The 23,537-nt window shown below is 38.0% G+C and overlaps 1 protein-coding gene across 1 annotated transcript in view; it reads left to right on the forward strand.

The window, feature by feature from the left end:
• ATP11C (ATPase phospholipid transporting 11C) overlaps positions 1-23,537 on the forward strand; it is a 252,395-nt gene that overhangs the window by 163,960 nt on the left and 64,898 nt on the right. Inside the window, exons 8-14 of the mRNA XM_028130691.2 lie at positions 1,476-1,526; positions 2,463-2,527; positions 2,855-2,936; positions 6,142-6,292; positions 6,909-7,106; positions 22,077-22,238; positions 22,909-23,060. Of these exons, the coding sequence (XP_027986492.2) occupies positions 1,476-1,526; positions 2,463-2,527; positions 2,855-2,936; positions 6,142-6,292; positions 6,909-7,106; positions 22,077-22,238; positions 22,909-23,060 (861 nt within the window). The remainder of the gene's footprint in view (positions 1-1,475; positions 1,527-2,462; positions 2,528-2,854; positions 2,937-6,141; positions 6,293-6,908; positions 7,107-22,076; positions 22,239-22,908; positions 23,061-23,537) is intronic.

The raw sequence follows: 23,537 nt of genomic DNA on the forward strand, positions 1-23,537 counted from the left end.
CTCAGTTTGGCTTATTAGAGCATGGTGACAATGTGGGTAGAGTAACAGGTGTTATCCCCAAGCTGGCCAATTAATTTCATTCTGTTACAGATGGCATCCATTACCTATTCCAGCCATCTTGTTAATGAGTTCTGTTGGTCATAATGGGTCAGATGATTGGTGGTGGTGGAACAAAGTAGCCATCCTACTATAAGAACAATGCCTCTCCCTCCTTCCCACGAGTCCTTCTTTCCTCTTTCCCTTATGTATCCATGCTGATATTAAGAACTAAGACCACAAAGTAAAATAGCTGTTCCCTGCCTTAGCTCACAGTTTTCAAAAGAGATAAAACAGTAATTCTAGGCTTATAGTACAGTGAAATAATAGAGATGAATAAAAGGCCCATGGAATCAGAGAAAAGGAAGTGACTGATTCTGCTTGAGTTTATAGGGCAACTCCTACAATTTTCAGTTACCTTAAATATGAAGGAAAATTTTAGATCAGGGAAGTTTATTGCTAATTCTCTAGACTAGTTGAGTGCCCTTGATATGTGACTCCAGAATACCTTGTACTTTCACTACCCTAGTGGTAATTACTTATAATTGCCTGTTTATTTGTCTTAGGGTAAGTAATGTCTTTCTTACTTATTAGTGTATCTCCAGCACCTTGCATAGTACTTGCACAATTAATATATGATGAATGAATTACCAGAGATTCTTATTTTGGAACACAGTAATAATATGTTCCATTTTTCTGAAAAAAAATATGCAAATTATAAAATATTCACACTTGTTAAGAAGGTGTTAGGCCTTTTTGCCCATTTTTTTTTTTTTCAGAAATACCGATTACCATATACCTAGCCATATTAAGTGATTGGATCAAACTCAATAATGACATCAGCTTCAAGACAGTTTGGAAATTTCTAAGATGGTAATCAAGTGTTTACTATCTAAAACTAATGCCGTGGTTCTCAAAGAGTTACCAGGCCAGCAGTATCAGCATCACCTGAGAACTAGTTGAAAATGCAAATTATCACCTGAATCATAAACTTGGGGATGGGACCCAGAAATTTGTAGTTTAATAAGCCCTCCAATGATTCTAATGCATGCTAAAGTGAAAGAACTACTGAAATAAATAATGGTTTTGAAAGTTGTATTAACACCAGAAATCTTTCTTCACATGAATCTATAATAGAAGCCAATTATTTTTATAATGTATAAATAAGACTGGTGTTATGTGTATGTACAATGCTAAGAAGATCTTGAAAAACAATTTAGTACATTTGTTTACATTCTTATAATAATATTATTTTAAGAATTAGATTAAAATGTTACCTTATTGTTATTTCATAATTTTTTTCAGAAATATAGTAGACATTCATAGTTCAAAGTCTCTTCTCTTTTGCATTATTTGTATTTTGATCCATTTCCAATTTTTGTGGTATATAGATTTTACCTATATGTAGAAAACTCATTTGCTATTATCTTCTTTTGCAGGTTTGTTGGGCGAATCAGTATCTATAGTAATACTCCTGAAGCTGTTGCGAGGTTAGTTTGCTATTCCTTTAAACTGTCCTTTGAGGGGGGTATTAAAATAGCCAAATTTTTTTTTATAAAGAGAGGTTGAAGGTGAATAAATCTGGAGTAACTAGCCAGTATCCCACTAATGGGTCTTAAGTAACCAACCTTGTAATTGGTAGTAGCTCTTGTGTTGTAGGGTCTTTGAGTTGTGTGTGTCCTGGGCAGAGGGATAGGATTGGAAATGATGCTGAAGGTTTCCAGAATTGAAGAGCTCCAGACACTTGGATATTCCAAAATCTCTTCAAGACACTATATTTATTGTAATAGGTTGTTCAGTGGCAGACAGTATTGGAAATATACCTGGAGAACAGTGAGTGGTTTAAAGGAGAGTCATTGAGGGTATAGGCAGTGGATAAAATGCTGGGAAAATTACCTGGAATGCTAATTATTTTTAATGCAGCAATTCATATACAAAAGAGTTTTTTCCCCTCTTTCATTTAGCACCTCAACTTTTCTATTTGGCCTTTTTACCATACTCAAAAGGAAGTAAAAGAAATGCCCAGTTGCCCAATGATCTCCCCAAAAGGCGGGTTTGCTCTCCTCTCTATAAATATGTCACTGTGTCTTTCCCACCTTGGTGTTTTATCTGTTACCTTCTCTTTCTGTCTGCTGCTTTGTCCTGTTCTTGTCTTGCTGTCAATGACTAATAATCCTTTTATCTCTCTGTGCATCTCTTTACCTCTGTGTTGCTGGCTACTCCTGTCCTGTGCTGTTAACTGTGTTGTGCCCTGCAGTAACTTTTAGAGGAAGGGTCTTTCAGCTTGTCCTGGGGAGTAAGCATGTGATATAATTAGACAGATATATTCTGAACCCAGGACATAGACGTATGGGCGAAATATGTCCCCAAAGTTGATGGTGCTATTTATTGGACTGTTTGGATAAATGGTGTTCATCTTTATTTAGGTCTTTGGGACCTGAAAATCTCTTGTTGAAAGGAGCTACACTGAAAAATACCAAGAAGATATATGGTGAGCAATTTTTAAGACATACCTACCAGAAATATGCTTTATAAGCCTGTGCATAAATAGTGCTTGTTAAATTTTAACAGCAGATAACTGCCATTTAATCTAAGCCTGTTTTTAAGTGTTGGGAATTTATGAGATGGTAAACTAACTTGAAATATGATAAATAAATTATATAGAATTAAAATTATGCTATCAAGGATATATCAACTGGTGAATAGAATAGGGTTTAAAATTCCTGCTTTTATAGGATGAAAAAAACACACACAATAGATCCAGTTGGATTAGGAGTTAGTTGTAACTTAGTCTTCATTTTATCCTGTTATTCCTTAGGAGTTGCTGTTTACACTGGGATGGAAACCAAAATGGCTTTGAACTACCAAGGGAAATCTCAGAAACGTTCTGCTGTTGAAAAGTTAGTATGCACTGCAGTTTCTTTAGTTGTTATTGAACTGAAATAGTTACTTCTCAGTATTCCAATAAGAACCATAATGAAAAAATAACATTGCAGCTACCATTTTGAGTACTTTTTATGTCCCAGAAACTGTGCTTAATGATTTGTATTTCTAGCTAGAGGCCCAATGCACGAAGATTCGTGCAAGAATGGGCCTTCCTTCCCCTGGCTGCTGGCAGCACCTTCGTTCTGGCTGGAGCTGCCTTTCCGCTCTGACCTAGAGCTGACTTTCTGCCTTCCCATGCTGCCCAGAGGCCCGGAGTGGCTGGGGTGATGCGGGACACAAGCGTTCTGCCCCCAGCCGCTCGGCGCCTGCATATGCAAATTAACCTGTCATCTTTGTTGGGTTAATTTGCATACTCCTGATTGGCTGGTGGGTGTTGCGAAGGTATGGTCAATTAACATGTTACTCTTATTTTTTTAATTTATTTTTATTTTTTATTGCTTTTTCAAATTTTTTTTACGTATGTGTCCTTATTCCCCCATTACCCCTCACCCCCCACTCATGCCCCACCACCCTGTTGTCTTTGTCCATTGATTAGGCTCATATGCATGCACACAAGTCCCTTGGTTGATCTCTCCCCCTTACTCCCACTGACCCCCACCTTCCCTGAGGTTTGACGTTCTTATCAACATTTCTCAGTCTCTGGATCTGTTCTTGTTCATCAGTCTATGCCATTCATTATATTCCACAAATGAGTGAGATCATGTGATATTTATCTTTCTCTGCCTGGCTTATTTCACTTAGCATAATGCTCTCCATCTCCATCCATGTTGTTGCAAATGGTAGGAACTCCTTTTTTACCACAGCGTAGTATTCCATTGTGTAGATGTACCACAGTTTTTTAATCCACTCATCTGCTGATGGGTACTTAGGCTGTTTCCAAATCTTAGCTATGGTGAATTGTACTGCTATGAACATAGGGGTGCATATATCCTTTCTGATCCGTGTTTCTATTTTCTTGGGATATATTCCTAGAAGTGGGATCACTGGGTCAAATGGGAGTTCCATTTTTAGTTTTTTGAGGAAACTCCATACTGTTCTCCACAGTGGCTACACCAGTCTGCATTCCCACCAATAGTGCAAAAGAGTTCCTTTTTCTCCGCATCCTCGCCAACACTTGTGGTTTGTTGATTTGTTGATGATAGCCATTCTGACAGGTGTGAGATGGTACCACATTGTTTTGATTTGCATCTCTCTGATGATTAGTGACTTTGAGCATGTTTTCATATGTCTCTTGGCCTTCCTTCTGTCTTCTTTCGAAAAGTGTCTATTTAGATCATTTGCCCATTTTTTGATTGGGTTGTTTATGTTCTTTTTGTTAAGTTGTATGAGTTCTCTGTAACTGTTGGAGATTAAACCCTTATCGTTGATGTCATTGGCAAATATGTTCTCCCATGCAGTGGGCTTTCTTGTTGTTTTATTGATGGTTTCCTTTGCTGTGCAAAAGCTTTTAATTTTGATGTAGCCCCATTTGTTTATTTTCTCTTTAGTTTCCATTGCCCTAGGAGCAGTATCAGTGAAGAAGTTCCTTCTGCATATGTCTGAGATTTTGCTGCCTGTGGATTCTCTAGTATTTTTATGGTTTCCAGTCTTATGTTTAAGTCCTTTATCCATTTTGAGTTTATTTTTGTGTATGGTGTAAGTTGGTGATCTAGTTTCATTTTTTTGCATGTGTCTGTCCAATTTTCCCAACACCATTTATTGAAGAGACTGTCTTGATTCCATTGTATGTTCATGCCTCCTTTCTCAAATATTAGTTGGGTATAGTGGTTTGGGTCGATTTCTGAGTTCTCTGTTCTATTCCATTGATCTATATGTCTGTTCTTGTGCCAGTACCAGGCTGTTTTAAGAACAGTGGCTTTGTAATACAGCTTGATATCTGGTATTGAGATCCCACCTACTTTGTTCTTCTTTCTCAGGATTGCTGCGGCTATTTGGGCTCTTTTTTTATTCCAGATGAATTTTTGGAAAGTTCTTTCTAGGTCTGTGAAATATGCCGTTGGTATTTTAATGGGAAGTGCATTGAATTTATAGATTGCTTTGGGTAGTATGGACATTTTGATGATGTTGATTCTACCAATCCATGAACATGGTATGTTCTTCCATCTGTTTATGTCTTCCTTTATCTCTTTTTCAGTGTCATATAGTTTTCCACGTATATGTCTTTTACCTCCTTAGTTAAGTTTATTCCTTGGTATCTTAATTTTTTTGTTGCGATGTTTAATGGGATTACTTTTTTTTAGTCTCTCTTTCTGTAAATTCACTATTGGTGTATAGAAAAGCCATAGATTTCTTGGCATTAATTTTGTATCCTGCAACATTGCCAAATTAATTTATTAAGTCTAATAATTTTTTGATGGAGTCTTTAGGGTTTTCTATGTACAATAGCATGTCATCTGCGAATAAGGACAGTTTTACTTCTTCTTTTCCAATTTGGATGCCTTTTATTTCTTCTTCTTGTTTGATAGCAATGGCTAGTACTTTTAGATTTTGGTTGAAGTATAAATTTATTTCCTTTGCTTCTACATAATGGTTTGGGGTCCTATAGTTGCTATATGTAAGGAGGTTCTACAACATAGATCATAGTCTCCAGGCAAATGTTGAAGTGGTACCTGGTAGACCTTCAAGCCATTTGCCACTGACATGGACCTAGCTATTGTTGGCATGGATATCCAGTACATCAGTGACACCCTCTTCATAGCTCTACTTTCAGACTAAAAGAGTCTGCATTAAGCTTGAGGATTTTACATTTGCTTTCCCACCCTCTACTCCAGATCTTCAGGATTAAGGGAAACAGAGACAACCTACTCCTTCTGTAAGGTAATGGTGTGTTTGCACCATTACCAATGAATAGGTAATATTGTGTTTGCGTTTGTGTGTCCTGTCACTTATTTTATAGATCCTTATTAAAGGTTTGTTAAGCTAATCAGCCATTGCACTTTGGGGGCATTGGTGACAAACAAGTTAGGACTGGCTTTTCCATTTTACCACTTGAGAGTAACACTTCGGCAGTGATAATCAAGGTTCATTCATACATACAGGCCTGTGCTGTGGTAACACATCATACGCAGGAGAAGCTTTAGAAGATTGGATGATTTAAGTTATACCTGGTTGATATCTTAAGTAATTAGATGGTCTTTCAATCCATGTCTTATTTTTCAGGTCCATTAATCTCTTCTTGATTGTGTATTTATTTATCTTACTGACCAAAGCTGCAACATGCACTATTCTAAAGTATATTTGGCAAAATACCCCATATAATGATGAACCTTGGTATAACCAAAAGACCCAGAAGGAGCGGGATACTTTGAAGGTAATTTGTTTTATGCTAAAAATTTTAACTAGCACCTTGTTATCACACCACCCTTGATTCAAATGCTGCTCAAATTAATGATGCCTTTTGTTGATTTCTGAGTTCCCTCTTGGTTGTTACCATTACCAATGGCAATGGTAACCCTATGCCATTACATGGTTTAAAAGCTTTAGAGTTTTGTTTTATTTTAATTTGGGCTTCTATGCTTGTTTTTAGCTCTTTACTTAAGAGTTTTAAACAATTGGGCAAGAAGCTGGCATATAAATATAGTATGAGCTTGTAATATATCATGCAAGGAGCATAATAAATGCCTACATAGAAACTTTGATTCTATATTCCTAGCTTGGGGTAGGAGGTGCACACAACATAAGGAAGTGAAGAAGTATGGAGTCAAAAGATACATTCACTGAAGAATAATGACAAAATTGAGGGTGTTTTCACATACTGTGATAATAAGTTTGACCAATGATATAGTGTCTTTGGCAAGTTTTTTTCAGTGTAGCAAGAGAGTGCTTTCAGCATCGAAATAAAAAGATAGAAACTTAACTAGTTCTTTATATTACACTTGTTTAATGGGAGTACATTTAATTAGCATGAACTTTTTTTGTTGTTTTAGGTTTTGAAAATGTTCACCGACTTCCTATCATTTATGGTTCTGTTCAACTTTATCATTCCTGTCTCCATGTATGTCACAGTAGAAATGCAGAAATTCTTGGGCTCCTTCTTTATTTCATGGGATAAGGACTTTTATGATGAAGAAATTAATGAAGGAGCCCTGGTTAACACATCAGACCTTAATGAAGAACTTGGTCAGGTTAGAACTTATTTTTACTTAAAATAAATTAATATAGTTAAAATATATTTTCTTGTAGTCTGGATTACCAATGTATATGACCATATCATGTTTGGAAATGTGAATCAAGACAAAAATATATACAGATATACCTTGAAGGCAAGCAATGTTTCCATAGCTATCGCATCAGTTACTTTGCTGGCATTTTGGAGAAAGATCCCAATATGTTTTGAATTTGAATGTTACAGAAATTCTCTTTAAAAGTTGATGTTGTTAGATTATGGATTATTGCTTTAGAAAAGGAAACATGTGGTCTTCATCACCAACTATAACTATTTGGGGATATAATATGGGGTAGCAAATAAAACTATTCTGTAAATGCATTTTGTTCCATAAACTAGATTGACCAGAGTTGTCCTGTTGATATTTTCTTAGAGTATTTCTGGTAAGATGGATATAGACCTAGAAAGCAGTTGTTTATTCCAGTTCAAAATTTTGAATGAAGGGAAAATGTGAGGGCATGCACTCCTCAAAATGTTTCCTGCTCTATATACCAATGTAGCTCAAGTTTTGACCTTGTTTCTAATTCAAGTGCATTTGTTTTCCAATGCAATGAAATCTAGTTGTAATTCTTCAAGTGATGACTTCCTAGGTGCTTTTCTTATCAATATTGAGAGAGTTTTTCCCTTTGTCTGAATTTATTGTGCGTTGTGTAATTTTCACAAACTGAGGAAATTTTTGGGCTTCATTTAATTCTCATATTTAGAATGTCAGGGATGTGGAAATGCCATTTCTGTGACTGAGAGATGCAAATTCAGTTAATGAAACTGTGTGGGTGAAACAGGTCCTCAGACTTGTTTTGAATGGTGCTAATTTGCATCTACATCTCTAAACTCTTACTGAATTTAGTACTCCTCCACCCGTCCCCCATCTCTTATTTCTATTGTTTACACAACCTTTACCTAAATCAAAGTACCCTGTTGACATCTATAAACACAAGGTTGAAAGAACTCTCCAGATTTCGTTGAAACCTGACTTTGGGACTCCAGGATCCCAAACCATGGAATCTGCATCCCACAGTGATACTTAGTCACCAAGGATACAACAAGAAATAAATGAATGAATACTTTTCCCTTAGATATTGTTCCCAGAAGATTCTTTTGTGAGTTCAGCTGGGAAGTTTTCATTCAGGGACAGAACTATATGAGTAGAACTATTCTATAAAAGGCATAAATTTGCAGCATTTTTTTCATGAAAAACAAAAATTAAGTTATAAAAATTAAGCCACCTCTGCTGAATTTTTCCCTGACAGGTTATTTAGTTGAGTAGTTCCAGTGCCTGGCTGTGTAGATTAACGTACCCAAAGATGAACTTGGCTAGCTAGCCCTAGGCTTTACAAATAAAGCAGACAACCTTCCGCATGTGATACTTAATGCTCACCAGAGACAGGCAAGATATCCAGACCATGTTCCACTTGATGATACTCTTATGTCTTTCATATCTGCACCTCAGTAGATTCTATGTTACCTATGGGAATGTAATCCCTATCATTTAGACTGAATTCACACTGCAGAAAGTAAAGTGAGGATTTGGGGAATGATCTGATAAATTTGATAAGTGAAAAGAAACTACAGTCATCCACATTTCATCCACTACTTCTTTCTCCAACCAAAACCTGCTTTTCTGGGTGTGATTGTCATTTAGTTAATATAGCCAGACCATCACCTCAATTTATACAGAGAAAAACCAACTTGCCATCATTGTCAGGTTATATATGTAGAAACTATCCAAATGAAAATGCAAATAAGTCTTGAAATAGCTTCTTAGGTCATTTAGCTTTCAATGGAATGGTACACACAAAATGAAATATAACCAGTTTCCTCTTTGATGAGTCATAATTTAAGATATATAGGGCTTTTATATTACTAAAAGCAGTGTCAATTAGTTCTCATCAATGTCATTGCAAACACTTGCTTAACAACTCTTTTAAAATGACCTACATGGTATTTTTAAAAGTGTGAAGATATGTTTAGGGCAGTGTTTGAGTTGAGAAACAAAAAGAAGTAGACTGCTCACTCAGTTTAGTTGGAAATGGATGGGGTCTTTTGATTAGACATCAGTCTTTTAGACAACCAAATGGTTTCTACCTATCTTGAAGAAACAAAACAAAACCATGGGGATAGCCTCCTTCTTTCTATCCCCTCCCAGTCTTTTGCTATGCTTAATGTTGTGTCTGAGTATATACTCTGATTCCAGCAATTTAGTCCAGTGGTATGTATTGAACTTTTGTGTATGTAGTATATATTCTTGGTACTGAGGTTACTATTATAAAGTAAACAAGAAACCCTCAAGTTTTTCACCATTTAGTTGGGGAAATACACATATCAATGTGATCATGATAATTCAGAAAAATTAGGGAATGTGGGATGATGGAAAGAGTCCAGTACTGTGTAATTATGCTCAAGTCAACAGCAATGGCAATCAACATCTATATAACACATCATAGTTTACAAACATAGTTGTTGCTGAGCTTTATTTTGTAATTTTTACAGCCTTGTGCAGCAGATTTAGTTATTTAAGGTTCCTATATAAAGTTCAGAGAGATTAAGAGATTTTTCCCCAAGGTCACAAAGCTAGTAGGTGCTGGAGCCAAGACTCCATTCCAATTGTTCCATTATGTTGAATGATGTGAATATTGTTGACCAATTTTGAACTATGAAATAGGTAATTTTGTATGTTCAACCTTAAGTTCAGGGTTCTTTCTACCTTAGAACACCTATCTCACTTTAGGTCTTTTATCCATAATGTGGTTGGTTTGAGCCTGTTGATAGAGAGGGGCCTTTTTTATCTGTTTTAAACCCACCATTAAAGAGGAAGAGGCTGTTGTGAGTCAGGCAAGCAGCAGGCTCTTACTCTTTAGCCCTCTCTCACTTAAATATGAGAATACATACTTTTAAATAACAGCCAAGCCTCTCCTCCCCCTTTTCTGAGTATATGGCATGTATTAGATCAGTGATTCTCAAAGTAGGATCCAGGAACCAGCAGCATTAACATCACCTGATAAATTACTAGAAATTCACATTAACTGACCCTGCCCCAGAGCTACTAAATTAGAAACTTAGGGGATAGAGCCCACCGATCTGAGTTTCAGTGAGTCCTCCAAGTAAGTGTGATGCACACTACAGTTTGATAATTACTATATTAGAGTATAGTTTGTTTGTCTATACCTGTAAGAATAATTTTATGTAGAGCCATACTACACAACCTATTATATATCGGCAAACAATTGCACTTTATATTTTTAAAACTACCACCTTTGACACTCATAAAAGATTCTTAATGGGTTAATTAATTCCCACCCTAGTCCAGGAGATGCTACAACACAGGACAACCTTTAGGGGAAAATGAAGGTTAATAATTTTGATCAGAAAATAAAGCCCCATAGATTTTCATTTAACTAGAAAAACTCTAACAACACAGGAATAATACCATTTGGATTAATTTAAAGAGATAATTCAAACTTGGCCATCTAAGAGGACAAAAAGGAAAATTGGAAGGCCATATTTGTACCATGCTGCTACTGTGAAAAGCTTTGAAAAATAGAGAGCAACTGTTGCTGGAGTTCATCTCTTTCTGCCTTACATAATAGAAACCTTAATCTTGTGCTTATTGATTGTTCCTGTCAGCCCATAATTTTAACTATTTAAGGATAAATTGCCAAAAGGAGATAAAATTGTGGGTTTCCAAAGGCCAGATGGTATAAATAGAAAAGATAAAAACTGAGATAAAATGGAAATGCTCAATATGGCTTATTTAACATGGAAATTTTACATTGTAGATTATTTTTTCCCTAATTTTTGAAATTATGGGAGAAACCAAGATGGCGGCATAAGGTATATACCTGTACATGCTGCCTCTCGCAACACAAAACTACAACTAAAAGACAAAATGGCTATCATCCAGAATCGCGGGAAAGATGGCTGAGTAGTTCTACAACTAGAAGGAAAGAAAAAAGCGCATTGAGACTGGGTAGGAGGTGCAGAGGCACGGAAAAGCAGAGGTACAGAGGAGCTTGAACAGGGCTGGCAACTGGGTGCGCTGTTTTTTTCAATCGGGAGGGAGATACAAGCTCCAGACTGCTCTGAACTCCAGTTTCCAGTGAGACTGTGAGGACCCAGACTCCTATGGGAAGAAACTGGACTGTCTGGCATCAGGTCGGAAAGTGAGGGTGGCTTTCTCACAGAGGTGCTTGCAGGAATCATTGTTACTGCGTGGGGGTGCGGGATGCTGAGATGCGGAGACTGGCAGCCATCGCTGTTTGCTCCACCCTGGTGACTCCCTGAGGCCCCGCCCCACCCAATTTACAACCCCACCCAAGCTGTGCGCAGCGGCTTTTGCATATGAATGGCCTGTCCTATCGCACCCTAACTTAACAAACTGCAGCTGGGTCAGAGAGCTCCAAAATTTCCAAACCCCAAACAAAGAGAAGAAATCTGCAGATTTCGCTGTAGCTCCTGCTGGATGGCCTCAGACAATGGTTGATTTTGCACCTCCTTGGAGATCTAGGAGCCAGTGTACGTAGTGGTCAGTGTGAGACAATACCAAATTGCAACTCCTCACATCCATAAGTGACACACTCAAGAGGCAGACTCAGTGAGCACCAAAGCCCCACTGAAGTAAGTCCTGCCCCATAAGGGTGTCTCCAGCACAGCAGTTCTTCCATTATAGACACAGCAGGTCCTCAGAGCCAATTGGCCTGGAAGTCAATTCCTCCCAGTGATACCAACAACAATCAAGGCTTAACTACAACAAGACTGTGCACCCAGCCCACAAAGGGGTGCACCAAGGGTGTCCACCTTAGGTGATTGGGGAGGCTGAGCCACTGGGCCCTATAGGACACCTACCACACAAGGCCATTCTATCAACACCGGGAAGCAGCCAAAATGCAGAGACAAAGAAACGTCATGAATGAAAGAAATGGAGGGAAGCAAACTACTGGATATAGAGCTCAAAACCACAGTTATAAGGTTACTCAAGAATCTTCTAGAAACCTCCGAGGAACTTAGTGAGACTTTCAAGGATCTTAATGAGAATGCCAAAAAAATGGAAAAGGACCAGTCAGAAATTAAGCATACACTGTCTGAAATAAAGAATAATATACAGAAATTCAACAGTAGACCAGAGGATCCCAAGAATCAAGTCAAAGATTTGAAATATGAGGAAGCAAAAAATACCCAATCAGTATAGCAAAAAGAAAAAAGAATAAAAAAATATGAAGATAGTGTAAGGAGCCTCTGGGACAACTTCAAACGTACCAACATTGGATTTATGGGGGTGCCAGAAGAAGAGAGAGAGCAAGATATCGAAAACCTATTAGAAGAAATAATGACAGAAAAGTTCCCCTACCTGGTGAAAGAAATAGACTTACAAGTCCAGGAAGCGTAGAGAACCCCAAACAAGAGGAATCCATAGAGGACCACACCAAGACACATCATAATTAAAATGCCAAGGGCAAAAGACAAAGAGAGAATCTTAAAAGCAGCAAGAGAAAAACAGTTAGTTACATACAAGGGAGTACCCATATGATTATCAGCTGATTTCTCAACAGAAACTATGCAGGCCAGAAGGGAGTGGCAAGAAATATTCAAAGGGATGAACAGCAAGAACCTACAACCAAGATTACCCAGCAATGCTATCTTTTGGAATTGAAGGTCAGATAAAGAGCTTCACAGACAAGAAAAAGCTAAAGGAGTTTAGCACCGCCAAACCTTTATTATATGAAATGCTGAAGGGTATTCTTTAAGAAGAGAAAGAAGAAGAAAAAGGTAAAGATAAAAATTATGAACAACAAAGTGACAACAAATACATATCTATCAACAAGTGAATCTAAAAATCAAGTGAATAAAAAATCTGATGAACAGAATAAACTGGTGAATATAATAGAATCAGGGGCATAGAAAGGGAGTGGAGTGACAATTCTCGGGGGGAAGGGGGCGTGAGGGGTGCGGGAAGAGATTGGAGAAAAATCTTACACCTATGGATGAGGACAGTGGCGGAGGGTAAGGGCATGGGGTGGGTGGGGGACCGGGTGGAGGGGAGCTATGGGGGAACAAAGAGGAACATCTGTAATAATCTGAGCAATAAAGATGTATTTAAAAAGAAAAAAAAAGTATGCTTATATTATCCCTTAGCCTATCATAAAACTGCTTTTTTTAGTTTGGAACCTTTTTGAGACATATCTGAAAATATTTAAAATTGGTTTTGATCATTATTGACTTACTGTGTACTATCTATATTCTGTAATTCTTAGGCACATTATATGAAACTGCATTTCACTTCAATCCAATATATTTATAGAATATTTTACTTTTTAAGGAAAAGTTTTAAATCCCAGTTTAAGTTCCTATCGTGTGTGTGTGTGTGTGTGTGTGTGTGTGTGTGTGTGTGTGTGTGTGTTTGCGCCTGCATTCACATAAAATAAGTGGCCAGTATATTCTTGTTTCCCTCTTGGAAAATTGATCTTCTTATGTAACTTCTTTTTCTTTTCTTTTTTTTTTTTTTTTTTTTACTTTATTGATTAAGGTATCACATATTTGTCCTCAACCCCCTCCCCCCGTTCCCTTCCCAATCCCCCCCACACACAAGCCCCCCTCCCCCTGTTGTCCGTGATCATTGGTTAGGCTCATATGCAAGCACACAAGTCCTTTGGTTGATCTATCTCCCTTGTCCCCACCCTCCCCTACTTTCCCTCTGAGGTCTGACAGTCTGATGGATGCTGTTCTTGTTCTTCAGTCTATGTTGTTCATTTTTCCCCTAGATGAGTGAGCTCATGTGATACTAGGAATACACTTATAGGAACTGAAAATGAGACAAGCAATAATGGTTATGCTGAGAGGCAAATGAATCCGTCTGTAGTGAGTTTCTTTCTGGGCCAACAGTTCTTTTGAGTCCCGGTTTCTATGTCCAACAGTTGTTAATGTGTTCATAACAGCAATGATACTTCAGTTCTGGATGGTGGACAAACGGCGGTATTGCAGGTCCGACCCTCTCCGGTTTGGTCCTGGGCAATCTGCAGTGACGCACATCTGCTGACTGCTAGTATGGCAAGGCATCGTCAGCGTCTTCCATCTCTGGACTGTCTCTCCCCTGACTTCATGGCTGGAGCACTCCTGTCAATTCCCCTCTATCGCAGAAATCCACATGTCTCGGAGCTGTTCTCTGAAAACATACAAACACACTCTCGACCAAAAGTTAATAAAGGAACATTTTCTATGAATTTGATTTGCGATCCTTTTTCATTTTTTTGCCCAAATGATTTTCCTTTGGCTTGTTTTGACACCATGTATGTTTTACCTGGGTGACTTGCTGTTAGCATTACAAATGAAAGTTAATTTTCTAAAGTAAAAATTTTCTAGATGTAATTTATTTGCAGGATATTTTTCTTTACATGATATTCTTCTACTATCCCCCCTTTTTTGGTTTAAATATTGGGAGGCTTTTGGAAATTTTATGCTGTAATCTTGATAGCTTTTAAATTTTACTTTTTTGCACTAAAATGTGACTGCTTTAGGTTCATTATATGTTATGCAATTTTACCATGAGATGAACTACCAATAAAAATTTTAGTTAACACTTTAGTAACAGCTTTTTTGTCCAGTACAATTGATTTTTCTAGAGTATTTGCTTATTTTGGTTGGCCAATTTAAATTAGTCTGAAAACTTGACTACTATTTTACTGTCAAATTTAATATTCTAACAACCATCTTGTTTTACCCTGTAATTATTAATGGAGAGGATTATTTGCCTTCTTGAGTAGGCCCTGAGCATTCCTGGTGCTAGGTTGGATTTAGATATCCTAGACCCCAGTTCCCCGGATCATGGGTGCAAGACATCTCCATCAAGTCTTGTTGCGGTGAGAGGGCATCTGCTGTCGGCCAAGTCTCTGTTACCTGGGTCCCGATTTGAGCTGGGCATGTGAAGCTGAGCAGCCATGGGGGCAGGAGATCTCCTTCAGCAGGGGTGAGGGTTCAGGCCCCTGCAAACTTGGGGGGGTGAAGGTCTGTGCCCCACCTTTGTTGACCCCCAAGTTCTCTCCTGATGGCCCCTGTGCGACTGTGCCTGTCTTAGGTTGTTCCTTCCCTGAGGAATCTTACCCGTCTCTGGCTAACCAGCCATCCTCCGGGGCCAAGCAGGGTGATGTGAGGTTTAGTTCTGTCTCCTTGGTCGCCTATGCCCCCATGGCCTCCGCGCCCAGCACCTGTCTTGGGATCCCCTCGCCTGCTGGCAGGGTCCCAGCACTGATCACATATCTTGTGGAACCCAGGTTTCTTCTCCAGGGAGGCCCAGCTCACCCCACTGGGCGAGAGACACATCCATGGTACCAGCCATCATGAGGTTTCACCCTTGGCATGAACAGAAGCTCAGGCAATAGCTGTGGACAATTGGATTGTGAGAAGCTGGTCCCTCTTGGCTAAATGGGCAAGAGGGGCCAATTTAGAATGCTCAGGTGCCTTCCCAGGGGGCCCTCTACATAGTGGAAGGGATTAAACCCTTTCATGTCCTTTTAAAATTGCTGCCAGACATTCAAAGAATTAGTTTGTAAGTTTGTTTGGGGTTATTATATAATATGCTGTTGTAATTCTAAAATATCTAGAGATGTGCTACGTTTGTCTCCAAGCTCCAAACAGATGATTCCCCCCACCCCATGGGTGTGAGGAATTATTATATGTAATGGGGGTGATCCAAGTCTGGGAAAATTTTTAATGACAGTGTAGAATAATATCATGTAAGGATATTCTTTGTTCCAGTCCATGGCAATACCCTTTCAAACTGGCTGTCTATTTCTTTTTGTATAGACAAGGTCTTGGTTACATTTTCTGCACTTCTACCACGGGCAAGTAGTGATAGTAGTGACACCCTTTCTTTGGTGTCCACACAAGCCAGAAACCTCTCTTTAATTTTACACACAAAGGGGCATTGTTTTGATTTTGTGTCATACAAAAGGGAAGCTGGGTGGAGACCCCTGTGTATTTATACTTTCTTGCCCCCTCCCCTCCCCCCCCATGGACCTCTTGGATAACCAAGGTGTTTGGTATTATTGGTGACTACGTTAGTCAGGGGATCAGCCTATATGAGTGGTCTTACCCATGAAGAGTCAGGAGCATAAGTCCAAAATACTTACCTCTTGTCCCGGGTAAAATTACCTTACATCTGATGATTGCTAGCATGGCTGGAAAGGCGTTCTCGTGCATTCTTGGGTTTCTGGTTACCTCACAATTTCTTCCCTGAGGTTTGACATTCTGATTGATGTTTCTCTGTTTCTGGATCTATTTTCCCCCCATCAGTTTATGTTGTTCATTATATTCCACAAATGAGTGAGATCATGTGATATTTATCTTTCTCTGCCTGGCTTATTTCACTAAGCATTATGTTCTCCATCTCCATCCATATTGTTGTAAATGGCAAGAGCTCCTTCTTTTTTACCGCAGCATAGTACTCCATTGTGTAGATGTACCACAGTTTTTTAATCCATTCATCTGCTGATGGGCACTTAGGCTGTTTCCAAATCTTAGCTATGGTGAATTGTGCTGCTATGAACATACGGGTGCATATATCCTTTCTGATTGATGTTTCCAGTTTCTTAGGATATATTCCTAGAAGAGGGATCACTGGGTCAAATGGGAGTTCTATTTTTAGTTTTTTAAGGAAACTCCATACTGTTCTCCACAGTGGCTGCACCAGTCTGCATTCCCACCAGCAGTGCACGAGGGTTCCTTTTTCGCCACATCCTCTCCAGCACTTGTCATTTGTTGACTTGTTGATAATGGCCATTCTGACAGGTGTGAGATGGTACCGCATTGTTGTTTTGATTTGCATCTCTCTGATGATTAGTGATTTAGAGCAGGTTTTCATATGTCTCTTGGCCTTCCTTCTGTCTTCTTTCGAAAAGTTTCTATTTAGATCAGTTGCCCATTTTTTGATTGGGTTGTTTATCTTCTTTTTGTTAAGCTGCATGAGTTCCCTGTAAATGTTGGAGATTAAACCCTTATCGTTGACATCATTGGCAAATATGTTCTCCCATGCAGTGGGTTTTCTTGTTGTTTTATTGATGGTTTCTGTTGCTGTGCAAAAGCTTTTTATTTTGATGTAATCCCATTTGTTTATTTTCTCTTTAGCTTCTATTGCCCTAGGAGCAGTATCAGCGAAGAAGTTCTTTTGGCATATGTCAGAGATTTTTCTGCCTGTAGATTCCTCTAGTATTTTTATGGTTTCCTGTCTTATGTTTAAGTCCTTGATCCATTTTGAGTTTATTTTTGTGTATGGTGTAAGTTGGTGGTCTAGTTTCATTTTTTTGCATGTATCTGTCCAATTTTCCCAACACCATTTATTGAAGAGACTGTCTTGACTCCATTGTATGTTCATGCCTCCTTTATCAAATATTAATTGAGCATAGTGATTTGGATCAATTTCTGGGTTCTCTATCCTATTCCATTGATCTATATGTCTGTTCTTGTGCCAATACCAGGCAGTTTTGAGAACAGTGGCTTTGTAATATACCTTGAAATCTGGTATTGAGATCCCTCCTACTTTATTCTTCTTTCTTAGGATTGCTGTAGCTATTCGGGGTCTTTTTTTATTACAGATGAATTTTTGAAAAGTTCGTTCTAGGTCTGTGAAGTATGCCATTGGAATTTTAATGGGAAGTGCATTGAAAGTATAGATTGCTTTGGGTAGTATGGACATTTTGATGATGTTGATTCTACCAATCCATGAACATGGTATGTTCCTCCATCTGTTTATGTCTTCCTCTATCTGTTTTTTCAGTGTTGTATAGTTTTCCGTGTATAGGTCTTTTACCTCCTTAGTTAAGTTTATTCCTAGGTATCTTAATTTTTTTGGTGCGATGGTAAATGGTATTGCTTTTTTAGTCTCTCTTTCTGTAAGATCATTATTGGTGTATATAAATGCCATAGATTTCTTAGCGTTTATTTTGTATCCTGCTACTCTGCCAAATTCATTTATTAAGTCTAATAATTTTTTGATGGAGTCTTTAGGGTTTTCTATGTACAGTATCATGTCATCTGCAAATAAGGACAGTTTTACTTCTTCTTTTCCAATTTGGATGCCTTTTATTTCTTCTTCTTGTCTGATTGCAATGGCTAGTATTTCCAACACTATGTTGAATAGGAGTGGTGAGAGTGGGCATCCCTGTCTTGTTCCTGTTCTTAGGGGAAATGGTTTTAGTTTTTGCCCATTGAGTATGATGTTGGCTGTGGGTTTGTCATATATGGCTTTTATTATGTTGAGGTATGATCCTTCTATTCCCATCTTGCTGAGAGTTTTTATCAAGAAAGGGTGTTGGATTTTGTCAAATGCTTTTTCTGCATCAATTGATATGACTATATGGTTTTTATCTCTCAATTTGTTTATGTGATGTATGACGTTTATTGATTTGCGAATATTGTACCATCCTTGCATCCCAGGGATAAATCCTACTTGGTCATGGTGTATGAGCTTTCTGATGTACTGCTGGATTCGATTTGCTAGAATTTTGTTGAGGATTTTGGCATCTATGTTCATGAGGGATATTGGCCTGTAATTCTCTTTCATTGTGTTATCTTTATCTGGTTTTGGTATTAGGGTGATGCTGGCTTCATAGAAGGAGCTTGGGAGTGTCCCTTCTACTTGAATTTTTTGGAATAGTCTGAGGAGGATAGGTTTTAGCTCTTCCTTGAATGTTTTGTAAAACTCCCCTGTGAACCCGTCTGGCCCTGGACTTTTGTTTGCTGGAAGTTTTTTGATGACTGCTTCAATTTCTTCCATAGTTATCAACCTATTGAGATTTTTAGTCTCTTCCTGAGTAAGTTTTGGAAGGTTGTGTTTTTCTAGGAATGTGTCCATTTCCTCCAGGTTGTCTAGTTTGTTGGAATAGAGTTGTTCATAGTATTTTTTGACAATCCTTTGAATTTCTTTGGGGTCTGTTGTTATTTCACCTCTTTCATTTCTGATTTTGTTTATTTGGGTCCTCTCTCTTTGCTTCTTGGTGAGCCTGGCTAGAGGTTCATCAATCTTGTTTATCCTTTCAAAGAACCAGCTCTTGGTTTTGTTGATCTTGTGTATTGTTTTTTTGGTCTCTATGTCATTCATTTCTGCTCTGATCTTTATTATTTCCTTTCTTCTGCTCACTGTGGGCTTTTCTTGTTGCTCCCTTTCTAATTCTTTGAGTTGTTGAGTTAGATGATCTATTAGCATTTTTTCTTGTTTTTTGAGATAGGCCTGTAGAGCTATACACTTCCCTCTCAGGACTGCTTTCATTGTGTCCCATAGGATTTGCAATGTTGTGTTTTCATTGTCATTCATTTCCAGGATGTTTTTAATTTCTTCTTTGATCTCATTGATAACCCAATCATTGTTTAGTAGCATGCTATTCAGTTTCCAAGTGTTTGAATTTTTATGAATGTTTTTATTGTAGTTCATTTCTAATATTATGCCATTATGGTCTGAGAAAATGCTTGATATGATTTCAATCTTTTTGAATTTGGGGAGACTTTGCTTGTTACCCAAAATGTGGTCTATTTTTGAGAATGTCCCATGTGCACTTGAGAAGAACGTATATTCCATGGCTTTGGGGTGAAATACTCTGAAGATGTCAATTAAGTCCATCTGATCTAGTGTGTCATTTAGAATTGCTGTTCCTTTGCTAATTTTTTGTCCAGAGGATTTATCCATTGATGTCAGTGGTGTATTAAAGTCCCCTACTATGATTGTATTAATGTCGATCTCTCCCTTGATATCTTCCAGGAGATTTTTTATGTATTTGGGCGCTCCTGCATTAGGTGCATAAATGTTTACCAGAGTTATATCTTCTTGCTGGATTGCTCCCTTTAGTATTATGTAGTGGCCTTCCTTATCTCTTATTATGGCCTTTACTTTGAGGTCTATTTTATCTGATATAAGTATCGCAACCCCAGCTTTTTTCTCATTTCCATTTGCCTGAAAAATGTTTTTCCATCCCTTCACTCTCAGTCTGTGTGAATCTTTTGCTCTAAGGTGGGTCTCTTGTAGACAGCAAATATATGGGTCATGTTTTCTTATCCATTCAGCTACCCTATGTCTTTTGATTGGTGCATTTAATCCATTTACATTTAATGTTATTATTGATAAGTACCTGTTTGTTGACATATTTTTCCTTAGTGTTTATGTTTCTTCTTGCCTTTCTCTATCTTCTTTTTACAGCAGCCCCTTTAGCATTTCTTTCATTGCCGGCTTGGTAGTGATGAACTCTCTTAGCCCTTTCTTGTCTGTGAAGCTTCTGATTCCACCTTCAATTTTGAACGATAGCCTTGCTGGATATAGTATTCTTGGATTCAGTCCCTTGTTTTGCATCACTTTGTATATTTCAGTCCATTCCTTTCTGGCCTGGTGTGTTTCTGTTGAGAAATCAGTTGATATTCTGATAGGAGATCCCTTGTAGGTAACTTTCTGTCTCTCTCTTGCAGCCTTTAAGATTCTTGCTTTGTCGTTGGTGTTCGTCAATTTAATTATGATGTGTCTTGATGTTGGTCTTTTGGGGTTCAACTTGTTTGGGACTCTGAATGCTTCTTGGACTTGGATAGTTCTTTTCTTGTCAATATCAGGGAAATTTTCTGTCATTATTTCTTCCAACAGGTTTTCTAGTCCTTGCTTCTCTTCCTCTCCTTCTTTTATCCCCATTATTCGAATATTGTTTCGTTTTTTGTCGTCCCAAAGCTCCCTTAGGCTCTCCTCTTGCTTTTTAAGTCTCCTTTCCAGTTGCTGCTGAGTTTGTGTGTTTTTTCCTACCTTGTCCTCTAATTCGCTGATGCGGTCCTCAGCCTCTTCTACTCTACTCTTTAAGCCTTCCATTGTGTTCTTTATTGCAGCTATGTCGTTCTTCATCTCCTCTTGGTTTCTTTTCATGTTGGTGACGTTTTCATTCAGCTCCTTATAGTTCTCATTGAGTTGTGTGTATTTGTCATCCATCCGTTTAAACATCCTTATAACGAATACTCTGAATTCTTTTTCTGTTAAGCTGCTAGCCTCAAGTTCATTTAATTCCCTTTCTGGTGATTCTTCCTGTTCCTTCCTTTGAGAATTTCCTTTCTGTCTCCCCATGTTTTACCTTTTTCCAGGAGATCTCTGCCCTTTCCAGCTGCAAACTGTCTCACCCGCCTCTTCTCCTTCACCAATTCGGGCTGGATTCCTCTCGTTTCAGCTGCTCCCTCTATTTCCTCCTGCGGGTGCGGGGCCGTGCAGACTGCTCACTCCCTTCCCGCCGCCATGTTCGGCAAACCAATAATTCTTCCTTATGAAAACTTTTATTGATTTTTTACAGAGAGGAAGGGAGAGGGATAGAGAGTTAGAAACATTGATGAGAGAGAAACATTGATCAGCTGCCTCCTGCACACTCCCTACTGGGTATTTTTTTCTTTTTAATTCTTACTGGAGAATATTTTTTCCATTGCTTTTTAGAGAGAGTGGAAGGAAGGGATAGAGGGGGAAGGAGAGAGAAACATCGATGTGAGTGACACATTGATTGGGGCCGGGGATCAAACCTGCAACTGAGGTACTTGCCCTTGACCAGGAATTTAACCCGCAGCCCTGAGCTGCATGGGTCAATGCTCTAACCACTGAGCCAATTGCCAGGGCTTTTCAGTAACTTCTTTGCATAAAAAAGGTTAGGTGTAAAATTGAAGGGTTCTTACTTTGATAAAATAGCCCCATTCTTCCTTCCTATTAATCTTCTATATTTTAATAGGTCTACTTTAGAAATATGATATTTTTTCAGTGTCTTAAAATACTCTTTTGTTTCTCATTCATTTTATAATGTTGCTTCTATAGTTATCTTACATCTGACAAGAAGTCTTAGAAAAGATATTTTATAAGGGTGAGAAAATTGCTCTGCCTTACACCCAACTAAAAATTAATCACACTGAATAAAGTTAAAATGTATGTTTGTGTCCTTGTTTTTAGGTGGACTATGTATTTACAGATAAAACTGGAACACTCACTGAAAACAGCATGGAATTCATTGAATGCTGCATAGATGGGCACAAGTATAAAGGTGTAACTCAGGAAACTAATGGACTCTCTCAAACTGATGGACCCTTAACATATTTTGATAAAGCAGATAAGGTGGCATTTTCTGCATTGTCATTTTACTTTGAGAAATCATTCTATGTATGCATGTGTTAACCCTGCATAGTAGAAATGAATTTTAGCTTATGACAGACTTTTGAATAACCATTTGTTTCTTCTCTCATTTCACCTTTCTTGTTTTACTAACAACTCTGGAATTTGTAAACAAGTAGAAAGAATTATGGGAAATTGCATTGGGTAAAATTTCACTTCCCCGTCGGTGTGATCATAAATATTTTGTGCTTTGTCTTTAAGATATGAACTCTTCCGAGAATGATATCTATTCAAATCATTCTAGTCCCTGGAGTGTCTAGGCATTAAATGAACCAGAGTCTCCCTGCGCCTGAGCTATTGCCAAATTGTGAATTAGATACTGAATGAACTCTTTTAGGCAAGAAAAAGTCACCACTTGGGTATTAGGTAGTACTACACTAACCTGAATGAGTTAACACAGCCCCTACGGTATGTTAGCTGAGAACCAGGAATGCTGTTAGGAACTAGGAAGATAGCTCAGTCGAGTATTAAGAATTTATAAATTTCTGCTACCTCAGTTTGCTGGAGGTTATAACTTTCTCTCACATTAATATTTTTTCTCTGTTCATGGACTAGTTACCAAGTGATCAATGTGAAAATCATATAGTCATTTTTTATTGTTACTGTTTAACAGAATCGAGAAGAGCTCTTTCTGCGTGCCTTGTGTTTATGCCATACTGTAGAAATTAAAGTAAACGATGCTGTTGATGGACCTACAGAATCAGCTGAATTAACCTATGTGGCCTCTTCACCAGATGAAATAGCTTTGGTGAAAGGAGCTAAAAAGTAAGCACATGAATGCATTCTACAGGCCTGCTCTAGAGTGTCATACCTATGGTTAACAATACAGTATTTTAGTATCACAGGTGTTTGCTTGCATGTGTCCAAACTCATCAAATTGCATACATTAAATATGTGGAGTTCTGCATATATCAGTTATACCTCAATAAAGCTGTTTTAAAACCCTGAGATAAGTTGTTGAGAAATACATTAGCATTTTTGAAGAGTGAAAAAAAAATGAAGCACTTCCTAGTCTTGAGAAAGTGAAATCACAGGACAGGAGTTATTTCTTTTTCTCTGTTTGCTTCAGTAACCTTATCTTATAAAAATACATATTCTTTAGTAAAAAGTCAGACTCCTTAATCTGAAAGTTTAGGAAAAAATTCCCAAACCCTAACCAATTAAGAGCAGAAAGAAAATAGTAATACATAGGTGTAACTTGTATTACTATTTATGCATACCATCCAGAAGTCTAAATGTTCA

The sequence above is a fragment of the Eptesicus fuscus genome, chromosome 1 (assembly GCF_027574615.1).
Source record: "Eptesicus fuscus isolate TK198812 chromosome 1, DD_ASM_mEF_20220401, whole genome shotgun sequence".
NCBI lineage: Eukaryota > Metazoa > Chordata > Mammalia > Chiroptera > Vespertilionidae > Eptesicus > Eptesicus fuscus.